The sequence below is a fragment of the Bactrocera neohumeralis genome, chromosome 2 (genome assembly GCF_024586455.1).
Source record: "Bactrocera neohumeralis isolate Rockhampton chromosome 2, APGP_CSIRO_Bneo_wtdbg2-racon-allhic-juicebox.fasta_v2, whole genome shotgun sequence".
Classification (NCBI taxonomy): Eukaryota; Metazoa; Arthropoda; class Insecta; order Diptera; family Tephritidae; genus Bactrocera; species Bactrocera neohumeralis.
This window is the reverse complement of record NC_065919.1, coordinates 29,226,040-29,238,592: the sequence shown is the minus strand read 5'-3', so window position 1 is coordinate 29,238,592 and position 12,553 is coordinate 29,226,040. Positions and strand designations below refer to the sequence as shown.

The following is a 12,553-nucleotide window of genomic DNA, read 5'->3' as shown; positions in this document are numbered from 1 at the left end:
AGCCTTTAATAAATAATTTCTTTAACCTATTGCCAGATGTAGATTTGATGTATGTATTTAAAATTGGAATTTACATTATAATTAATATCTGAATATTACTTTTGTATGAGTTCTTAAATTAGAATAAATATTTTCTAAATCTTAAAAATCATTGTTTTATTACAATTCCTATGTGATTGAAAGTAGACAGAAATTTAAAAATGTTTTTTTTTTTTTATTTTATCATTTGTTTACTTTTAAGTTAACTAAAAGAATTCAGCGAGGAAAAGAAACTCACTTTACATTAGTTTCAACGTAATTATTTTCTATATCTTTGTCGTCATCCTCTTCATCACTGCTGCTACTGCTCGTTGGGTAGAATTCACTAAAATCTTTTGGTTTATTATGTGCAGCTTGCTCCTTTTCCAGGTATTCATTTTGCACCCGTACAATCTCTTCACTGGTCTTACATTCAGCATAACTATTTAGCAGTGATTCATTCAGTTCAATGAAAGAATGACCCCATGAAAACTTGCCCATATACCATTGCGCTTCATCCACGTAGCCACAAATATAGAGCGTCGCTGCAATTGCTTCAACGCAACTCAATTTGCAGGGTTTTCCATAGTTAATGGGATTAGCTGCTACAAGATATGGCAGCAAGCGTGGATGTGGGCTACGCATGCGATTGAAGGGTGTCTCTTCAAGTTTAGCCCATGAACAATCCACCACTGCTACACCTGCCGCTCCAACTATATCTTTATCAAGTGGGCTGACACAATTTACACCAACCGGTGTAAGAACAAGACCTGGAAATTTTTGACCCAAACGTAAATTTTCAATAAGACCTAGTCGTGCCAATTTTCGTCCAGAGCATTTCTTTGGATCACAATGATTCAGATCCCACATAGCAATTGGGAAGTCTGGTGGATGTCCCATACCATCGATACCAGCATCCGAGGATGAGGAACTGCTATCACTATCATCGCTAGCAAGATCGCAGGCACGTTGCGCTAATTGACGTTCGCAATTGCGATTGGTTTTCACATTGCGATATTGTCCGTGTGCGCTTCCTCCACGTTTTCCTTTGCCGCGGTTACGGGCACTCATTTCACAAAGTATATTTTAATATTCGACGATACAAATAACTAAAAACAGAAAATCAAAAATTAAATGGTAATCAAAGCACTACTTGTGGTTTTGTTTACATTTTCTGACATTACTATGACATATGTTTTTAGGTTTGTTCACAGACTCTAGAGTTGAAAAATAAAATACAAAGAAACATTTCAAGTTGCATAATATATTTAAATGTGTAATTAATTTTAAAATTATATGCAGTGAATTTACAAGAGCAGAAGAAGAATGTTAATTGTTACCATTGCGTATACGGAATATCAAATTAACACATACATACATATACATACTTATTGAGATAAAAGAAAGCAGAAAAAAAATCAAACTGATATTTTAATATACTCTTTAATAAAAATTTCTTATTATATATAAATTATATTTAATTTTATTATAGTTAAATATTATCAGAAATTTTGATTGTTAATTTTAGACCTACATATACATACATACTTCAGAGAATAATAAAAATTTACAAAAATACCGATATTCTTTTTTCAAAATTTAAAACACTTATTATTTTAATTTTATAAAAATGCCATAGATTTGTCAGTATACATCTTTTCTCTTGGTTTTTACTTAGGCGTACATATGTATATCTTATTTATAAATTATGTAGGTGGCAGAATATGCGTGTACCTCGCCATTTAGTAATATACATATATAATACTATGTATGCTAAAATTATATGTCTATGCATTTCCTATTTACCAAATCTAAGTAAATATTTATAGTAAGAAACGAATACATGTCTCTAGTTCCCTTGCCAACGAAATATAAAATGAAAACAGGCAAAAAATAAAGTTACGGTTAAATGTCAAGAAGAATTTGCGAAATTTTAGCTATCAGTTAACGTAAAGTCAATAAAACATCTATTTCTAATTTCAATGCTAAATTTTCAATTGATTAAGTTCAAATGCGTAAACTCAATGTAAGCGAATTTAAGCAAAACAAGTGCAATAATTTACATAGCTGCTGTGTCAGCGGACCACATTTACATATGTATGTACATATGTACAGGGTTTGTCCGGAAAGTAATAGGACTGAGTCGATTTAAAAAAATTTATTGAACTAATCGTTACAATTCTTTAAAAACTTTAAAAATAGGCTCCTGCTGCGTCGATGCCAGCACGATTTCCAAGCATTGAAGGCGTCACGGAAGGCATTCTCCGGAGTAGCATTGAGAGCCGAAGTGCATGCTGCTTGGATTCCCTTTCAGCCTTTGGCCTTTTCAGGCAAGGAAACAAAATAAGTCCGAAGGCCACATCTGGGCTGTAGGGCAGCTGCGGAAGCGTTGGGATGCCGGCCTTGGTGAGGTAACTGTTCACAAGAAAGGCGATGTGAGCCGGGGCGTTTTCGTTGTGCAACTTCCAATCGGCTGCAATACTTGAAATTATAAAAACTTTATATTTTCGAAATTGTAAAAATTTTGATATTTTGACGTGATAATTTCAGATAGAAAATTTGAGTCTGTTTTCAAAATAAAGAGAAAAAATATATGTATATTAAAACAAGTAAGAAAGGGCTAAGGTCGGGTGCAACGGAACATTTTATACTCTTGCAACTTGAAAGAATCAAAGCCAGGGAAATACTTTAAGATGTGAAACCAATCATAAAGAGTAAAGCGTATTTATTTACTGAGTTATCGCGCTTTTAATAGTCTTTAACAGTACCGTTATATGGGGAGTGAGCGAGGTTATCCTCCGATTTCATCCACACTATGGGTAGAAGTTCTTATAAGATATGTACTCGGCAAATTTGGTTGCTGTAGCTTAGATGGTTTAGAAGATGTGTACATTAAACTTGTTACGAGGGCGGGGCCACTTTTTCAAAAAATTTTGCCCACAGATGCCCCTTTTTACTGCGATCCCCTGTACCAAATTTTAGTTTTATATCTTAATTTAGTGCTTAGTTGTGGTACTTTATATGTTTTCGGTTATTGGCGATTTGTGGGCGTGGCAGTGGTCCGATTACGCCCATCTACGAACTCGATATTTTTTTTTGTGCTAATGAATCTACATCTAGTTTCATCAAGATATCTCAATTTTTACAACCGTTAGGTGAACAATATACTCTGTACTCATAGCAACTGGTTGCAAGAGTATAACAAAAAAGGGTAGTTTGTTTGGGACATAAAAATTCTAGTTTAGATCAAGTTTCTTTTAATTTTTTTTTTATAAAAAACCAAACACTTGGTTATTTTAATATTTCATTTAAATTTGGATGTTATGTATATCTTTTTGTTAATTATAATTTTGTCATATAACTTTTTAGACTTCGTAGTTTTGCGGAAGTCGAGATAAGCCGTTATATCCCTTAAATATGGAACTACTCCCTTCTTCTTCCTCTTCCCGACCTCAGATCGACAGTAAATTATTTATCCTTTTCATTTTGTTATTCTATCTTTCGTTTCCAATGGTTTTGATCTTGTTGTGATTTTTTTTTGCTATCAAAAATTACCCAACCTGATCTAATATGTGTGGGGATGTTTTGCGAGTTTACCAACAATTTGACATTTCTTTTACATATCAATAGGGTGGTTAGTGCGAAACGAAATCTAAAAGCAATAATAATAATTTTCATTTCAAAAATAATTATTTTGTTTTAATCACTAATTAAAAATAATAAACTACTAATACGTAATTACATACATTATATATACTTATGAACGTAAGTATTTAGTTATTTAGCTCCTCTTTCTAAGTTCACAAAAACATTTTTTTATTTATTTTTCTTCTTCTACGTGTTATAACATTGTCTGCTAGAGTCCACTAAAGGACAAACCAACTTAACAAAGGAGTTCACCTTGACCGCTGCTTTTGGACATATAGGCAAAAGTAGTTCAAAGTTAGATTTCCTTTTTGCAACGACAACATTCGTTTGCTTGAGAGATTTACAAACGTAAAACTTCAATAAATGCATGCATATACTACTAGTATATGTATGTTAGTATGTATGAAAAAAGCAATGTTCAATAAATTATTGTTTCATGACAAAGATCGTGTGTAATAACAATAACCCAGTAATTCATAAGGAGCATGCTGTTCATAATTACAAGAAAATCGTTTGTGGGAGTTATAATTTTGTAAATCATGCCTTTAAGAGAAAGAAAATCTTACTTATATGAGTGATGGTATTTCATTTGGTATAAAATAGAGTTGCTAATCTCTTATAATCATACCTTTTGTTTATTGCGTACATGTGTAAGTATTTGTCATGAGATTTTGTAGTTATTCATTTATTAGGATATATTTCCATGTAGTAACATCCTGAAGAAAACGTCGGAGACCCTATAAATTATATACATATGTACATATGTATGTATGTATACATTAAATGATCAATGTGTCTTGTCTGCCTGTATATACGCGAACTAGTCCCTCAATTTTGAGATATCGATATGAAATTTCACACACGAGCGTTTCTCTCGAAGTGGCTGCTCATTTGTCGGAATCGCCAATATCGAAAAATATAGCAGATAGCTGCAATGCAAACTGACTGATCTAAATTAAGCTCTTGTATGGAAAAATTTTTTATTTGAATATTATAGCTTTTGGGCATCCAAAGTTAACGTTTTTTCTTGTTTTAGAGTAAAGCGAACACATAGAATTGGGAAGGAGTCTAAAAGAATGAATATGAAATTAAGTTCTGCTTAGATTCTCCCTTCATTTGATCAATGTATCCTACTCGTATATGGTTTCTCTTATATTCCATAAAGCTAAAGTCCTTATGTTTAGTATATGCCTTAAGGGAGAAGATTTTTCTCACCTTTGTGAAGTATTCCTAAAAATTTTCAGGTACGTTAACCCATTAGTAAGTCAAAGAAGCAGACGATACTCAAAATAGCGATTGGAATCCAATTTTAATTTTGGTTTAATAATTCTTCACATGAATAACAGGCAACCAAATTACATAAGATGGGTTGAGTGGTTTATTATATATTAGATTTTATGCAAAAATGGCCCAATACCATTACACACATATTATTTTTTCCTCATTAGACAATATACAACCATATTTTTCGATTATTTTCTTTGAAAGGTTTTCTAAACCACTTATATTGTGTTAACGTCTTTTCAGAATTTGTTATAGTTTAATTGGTTGCACCGTTAAATATCACGCATGTGGCCATGACTACGAAGCCTTGTTCTGGAGGCAGTCAATTTCTAGCTTCTCAACCCAAGTATAAAAAAAGCACTCAATATGATGCAAACAATCTTTAGTTGAAGGAAAAAATTACTTCGAATAAGGCAACGGCTACTAACATTCTTTCAAAAAATTAAATGTATGTATATCCTGCGGTGTGTTTGTTGGGTTCTTATAATGAGCTCCGTCATATTTCATCAATGCTTAAGCTAGTCGTTGCCACCGTCACTATGTGTTATTGCCGGCTTCATTCCCGTTTTCCGCCACTCTGCTCCAATATAGTCATACACTTAACAACAACAAAAAATACACAAGTTGTACACTATTTAATTATTTTTAGATAGACTTGATGTTTTTTCATTATAGAAACATATGTACATATGTGTATATATGTATGTGTACACGTGTGTTGTACAATATTGACTCGCAAAGTTTGTAGAGTAAGTAGTTGTTGAAATTATCAACGAGGCAACAACTTTATGGTCTTTAATGCCTCGTAATTGGCCAAGCATTTTGGGCTAGCGTCAATTTTCACCATTTATGGAAGTGATTTTCTCGACTAGTATTGCTTTTTCAAATTATTTTTCATATTTTCCTAGAACAAGTGTTCTTACTTTGTTTGCTTTTGTTCCATTTGTGGATTTGTGCTCACATGTGAAAGAGTGCTGATCAATAATCTTTATTTGAAATTATGATAAACGTAAATAATCCTATGGCAAGCGCCAAGGTTGAGAAATCTCGCGAGCAAATTAATGCAAACAAAAATTATTTTTGAAAACGAAATATGTATTGGATATCAATGAATGTGAGTGTGCAGTGGCAGAATAGAGAAATATTTCTGTTTATAATTGGCAAAAGTCAATGTTAAAATATATATATTCGTGTATATTTATATAGATAATCGTATAATGTTTTTAAAGTGTTGGCGATTTCGGATATTTTCGACTTTTTAAATCTTTTCAAATATGTAGTTACATTAATTTTTAAAAAAGCTTATACATATGTATAAATATCATATAAATCAACATTAATTATCTTATATATAAAAATGAAACGCCTTTTTTGTATATCCGCGCTTTATGCCCGAACCACAGCACGGAAAGACGTGAACATTTGCACGGGTATTCCTTTAGTCCTGGAGTAGGTCCTAACGACGGATTTTTTGGCAAAATCACCCTCGATTTCGCAATTTATGTCTATATTTATAACTCAAGAACGGCTGAACTGATTTGACTGAAAATTGGTGATGAGGTAGCTTGGAACCTCGGGACGAGCGTAGGCTCCTTTCTATCGTTCTATGTTAAAAGTCACAACAATTCATAAATAAAAGAAATTATATTTCAAAACATAAGCAAGTGTTCAATATTCATATTAGCATCATTTGAAAATTTTTTTACCTCGAAAATACAAAATAACATCACACAGCTACTGGCAGGGTACAGTATTTTTTATTTACATACACATATACTATGTACTATATATGAATTATACTGATAGTTGTAACTGAACAAGAAAAATTTTAATCATGATTTGGGATGAGTGCATAATAGCTGACAAATATTCCTGAAGCAATCCAAATTTTAAAGGAACGATCAAGTCTGTGTTTTCTTACGAGAAGTGTCTGGCTTTTAGTCGTCGATTTTGCAATTATATTCGATGAATGTTAAGGGGGTATTCTACTCTAGAATTTTGAAAAATTCGATTTTTTTTCATATATTTAAAGTTTAGACCCTTAAGAACATATCCTCTAAAGGATTTTTAAAAATTAAAATTATTTTAAGAGCTAAAGTTACTTTAGTGACGCAGTACCTAGCCCGGTTCGGCCGTATCGAATTTTTTAAACGCGTTTTTCTCGAAACTACTTTTTTCCACACGGTACCGGCATTATCTCAAGTTCTATACAACCGATTTACTTGAAATTTTGTGTGAACCTTCTTTATATAATCCTTTATCGTTCCTATAAGCATCGTGTCAAAATTTTTGTTTTTAATATTTAAAAAAAAATTCAGGAATTTCAAAAAAAAGCGTAAAAAATGATTTTTATTTTCAGGCAGTCGCCATTTTTCAAAAAAAAAAATTTTTTCGTGTTCCCTGAGGTAGGGACTATAACAGCATCCTTACTGATTAAGAATTTCTTTTGATTTTTTTTTCAGACCACCAGGAGAGTCAGTATCAATGTCACCAGGATGCGCCATTTTTTTTACACCTGTCTCTCCCCCCCTTCTAATGATTTTAGTTTTTAATATTGTTTTGTAAAATTTCTTTTCTGTATTCTTAAGATATCAATAAAACCACCATAAAAAAATGGATAATAAAAATATTAATTGCCTTTTTTTACGATACTTTAAAAATTACTGCTCCTAGAGTAGAATACCCCTTTAAACAAACATTACCACATGATTAGATATATGGTAGGGCGTTAGACGCGCCCTCTTCTGCTCTACTCCAGCACTGTTATTCGCTATAGCAAGAAGAATATAAGTATGTATATGGGGGTAATATGCGATGCTGTTGCAGAGACTGTGAAGATGTTGTTCTTCTTCTTTATTGTCGTAGACACCGCTTACGCGATTATAGCCGAGTTAACAGCAGCGCGCCAGTTGTTTCTTCTTTTTGCTACGTGGCGCCAATTGGATATTTCAAGCGAGGTCAGGTCCTTCTCCACCTGGTCCTTCCAACGGGGTGAAGGTCTCCTTTTCCTCGGCTTCCCCCGGCAGGTACTGCATCGAATACTTTAAGAGCTGGAGTGTTTTCGTCCATTCGGACGACATGACTAGCCAACGTAACCGCCGTGTTTTAATTCGCTATCTATAATATATCATACAGCTCTTCGTTCCATCGAATGCGGTACTCGACGTGGCCAACGCGCAAAGGACCATAAATCGTACGCAGAACTTTTCTCTCGAAAACTTGCAACGTTGACTCATCAGTTTTTGTCATCGTCCAAGCCTCTGCACCATATAGCAGGACGGGAATTATGAGTGACTTATAGAGTTTTGTTCATCGAGAGAGGACTTTGCTTCTCAATTGCCTACTCAGTCCGAAGTAGCACCTGTTGGCAAGAGTTATTCTGCGTTGGATTTCCAGGCTGACATTGTTGGTGGTGTTTACACTGGTTACAAGGTAGACGAAATTATCTACAACTTCAAAGTTATGACTGTCAACAGTAACGTGAGAGCCAAGTTGCGAGTGCAACGACTGTTTGTTTGATGATAGGAGATATTTCGTCTTACCCTCGTTCACTGCCAGACCCGTTTGTCCAGTCTGGAGGAGCATAATTTCAGTATGCTCTTGGCATCGGTCACTAGATCAACTTTTGGGGTTCTACAAGAGTATGCTCCGGTCTTGAAATCTTCTGTTAGCCGCCGCATTTTTTCGTAGATTTTTCCAGAAATACCTCTGTCGGCCAGCTTATCAAGCTCTTCGTACTCACGCATTTCGGTCTCTTTCTTCTTCTGTCTACAAATGCGTCTCGCTTCCCTCTTCAACTCTCGGTATCTATCCCATCCCGCACGTGTAGTAGTCGATCGTAACGTTGCGAGGTAGGCAGCCTGTTTTCTCTGCGCTGCGACACAGCACTCCTCGTCGTACCAGTTGTTCTTTTGGCGCTTTCCGGAAACCAATGGTTTCGGTAGCAGCTGTACGTAAGGAGTTTGAGATGCCGTCCCACAGTTCCCTTATACCGAGTTGTTGACGAGTGCTCTCAGAGAGCAGGAGTGCAAGTCGAGTAGAAAATCGTTCTGCTGTCTGTTGTGCTTGCAGCTTCTCGACGTCGAACTTTCCTTGTGTTTGTTGACGTTCGTTTTTTGCTGCACAGAGGTGGGTGCGTATCTTGGCCGCAACAAGGTAGTGGTCCGAGTCGATGTTAGGACCTCGGAGTACACGCACATCTAAAACACTGGAGACGTGTCTTCCGTCTATCACAACATGATCGATCTGGTTGGTGGTTTTTCGATCCAGAGACAGTCAGGTGGCTTGATGAATTTTCTTATGCTGGAATCTAGTACAACAGATAACCATATTTCGGGCCCAGGCGAAGTCGATCAGCCTCAACCCATTTGGGGTTGTTTTTTTCGTGGAGGCTGAATTTACCGACCGTAGTGCCAAAGATACCTTCTTTGCCCACCCTGACGTTAAAGTCGCCAAACACGATTGTGATATCGTGGCGTAGGTGCATTCCAAGCGCTCATAGAAGGCATCTTTGGTCACATCGTCCATCTCTTCCGTCGGGGCGTGGGCGCAGATCAGCGATTTGTTGAAGAACCTCGCTTTGATGCGGATTGTGGCTAGACGTTCACTCATCGGATTGAATGATAGTACTCGGCGACGGAGTCTCTCTCCCACCACGAATCCAACACCAAATTTGCACTCCTTTATATGGCCACTGTAGTAAATGCCACATGGACCTTCTCGCTTCAGGCCTTGTCCCGTCTTGGACGGCAGTGATGTCAGCCTTCACTCTAACGAGGACATCAACCAGCTGGGCAGCGGCACCTTCCCAATAAAACGGTGCATGCCCTAAAATCGAAGTTGCTTGCGTGGTCAAACAGTCTCCCAGCCACCAAAGTGGTTGGAATCGGGTGAATTTTGATAATGACATAGTTCCAATATTTTTTAAGAGAATCTATATGGACGAAATTTTTCTCAAGCTTAATAGAAAACGTTGCTTGTAGTCAGGATAGTACTGGTGATAAAGTCAAAATTGTAGCTTTACGGCTTTACTATTCATATTACCTTCACGATAAGAAATTGGTAGTATCTAGCATTAAAGTATCAGAATAATAACTATATAACCTGGGTTCAGAATCACGGTCCTCTTAATTACTCGTATTGAATTTTAAGGTGACCGTGTGTAACCAGTGCGCCATTTCACGATTTGTGCTTTTTTAAGGGGACTCTTCTTTTTCAAAAAAGGACCATTTCCATAAAGGATCAGTGAAATATCCATTTTGACTGAAAATAAACATTCTGAGAGGCCTCTTGTTTGAAGTGTAAGCTGCTAGAGAATAAAGGAAATCTTTTAGCCGTAAAACTGTTCGATGTTTATGCCAGAACTCTGCCCAAACCAATAATACAATTCATTAATTTTTGTATTTGTAAATATTAAATAATGAATTCACTCGATATCAAATATCTACGTAATAAAATGAAAAAAAAAATATATGTTTACGATGTTGTATGTACATGTAGTCTTAAATTTCAATTCCTTACACTGGCTACTTTTTTGGCCTTTTTACACATTTTAAACAATTTTTGTTTTTGTAATTGTTAGATCATTAAATTTTCGAATAAATTTGACTAATATTCTGTAGCTTCAATTTATCGTATAAAAATAAAATCTAATATAGAGCATAGTTCAGAATAAAATGATAAAACTAATCTGCTTTCGCAGTGAAGGGGTTATATGCAGTTAGAAGGCCGAAAAAAGCGAATTTTCCAGCATTTTTCTGAGAAAGCGTTCAAAGTTATTGATCCAAAAATGTGTACACATATTACATATGGTATCTTTTAACTGCAGACATAGTATTAGTAAAAATATTAATTTGGAAAAGAACTACAGCTGATCTCCGGGAGCTGCTCTCAAAAAACGCATATTTGCTGTAACCACTATGTCTCTGAACCAAATCCTTTGAAATTAAAAAACCTAACAGATTTCGTTAAAGTAATATTAAATCTAGTAATTCATCGAAGGAATAAGCAAAATAAAATTTTTTGTCAAAATGGCGGTTCCTAAAAAAAATCGATTTTTGACCAAAATTTCGGACTTAATTTGTTTATAAAAAATATTTATCGATGAGAAAAAATATTCGTTTAATTATTAAAAAATATATTCAAGAAGCTCGTGCTAAAAATTGTGACTGAACGGTTTAGCCATTTTAGTAATGTTTGGTACCGATTTTAAAAACTCCATACTGAGAATCGATTTTTTGAAAATTGAAATGAGATTGAGATATCTTAATCAAATTATTCTCAATATGAATTTATTTTGTATCAAAAAATAACGTCCATTTGTCTAAGAATTTGCTAGAAGAAAAGGAATCTAAGGAATTAAAAGAAAACAAAAAATATGTGAACACGCTATAACATTCATAGAAAATTCCAGTTTAAGCTTTTTTTAATATCATTCGAAGCTCGCATGACAAATAGTTGATCAGATAATTATCGATCTTACATTAAGTCTTATCTATTTAAATACAATAAGATAATTGTCAGAACCAAAAACAATATCATAAGTAAAATTTTTGGAATGAATAACTGTAAAAAAGAGAAGATTCTTGCATTACAAAAAGAGATGGTTTCAACGACCAAAAGCAAATGGAACAATGTGCATGTGGTAGATTTTAAAATATCGGCATGACTGCGGAAAGGAGTCAAGATTTTTATTTATTTATTTATTTATTTACAAGAGTAATAATTATAAATAATTATTCCACTTAACAACTAAAGCACTGGCTGCCAAGTCAACATTATAATTTCATATAAGAGGCGATATACCATACAAAGAATAAATAATAAAAGAACTGTGATGTTTTGGTTTATGTAACTGGGCTTGAATTTATAATCGATCAAGCACTGTCAACTCTACATTGTTAAACATATTTTGGAAATATTTTTTGCATCTACAACAAGAATTCGAGCAACGAGGAAGAATGTATTATGTGTTCTAAAGTTACGTAGGTTGCTATATATATTTCTGGCCTAATAATGTAAATAGGCATGTTTATCAACGAAAATGATTTTTTTTTGGTTTTTTTTTATTTTTTTTTTTTTTGTCGATTGCTGTTTTGTTTCGGGCTCATACGCATAGATCCATGATTCGTCACCTGTGACGATCTTATAAACGTCTTTTGAAGCACCGTGATCGTATTTTTTCAGCATTTCTTTACACCAATCCACATGAGCCCCGAGAACAAACCTTTTTTACGGCCAGGTGTTCATGCAATATCGAATGTATGCTGGTGGGGGAAATGCATAGGCATCCCTCTTCGTCTTTGAGCGAGCGTCGGCCACGATTGAATTCGTTGTACCAGTTTTTCACAGTGCTATAGAATGGTGCTTCATAGCCATACAAAGATTTTAGTTCATCGATGCACTCTTGTCGTGATAATCCACGTCGAAAGTTGTGAAAAATGATCGCACGAAAATGTTCACGAGTTAATTCCATTTTTTGGCCGAGATGAATTTTTTAATTCCCTGTAAATAAAACAATTCACGATTAAATGACAAAACGTTCTGAGTGATGTTATGCTAAAAAATGTCAAACTTTCCAATGGAAATGTCAGATTGCACCTGG

General features: G+C 34.6%; 1 protein-coding gene across 1 annotated transcript; it reads right to left on the bottom strand.

Moving 5' to 3' along the window:
* Positions 1 to 29: 29 nt before the first annotated feature.
* Positions 30 to 1,171, bottom strand: LOC126767968 (18S rRNA aminocarboxypropyltransferase). The gene has a single exon (XM_050485803.1). The coding sequence runs from the start codon at positions 1,087 to 1,089 to the stop codon at positions 274 to 276; it is 816 nt and encodes a 271-aa protein (XP_050341760.1). The 5' UTR covers positions 1,090 to 1,171; the 3' UTR covers positions 30 to 273.
* Positions 1,172 to 12,553: the final 11,382 nt, after the last annotated feature.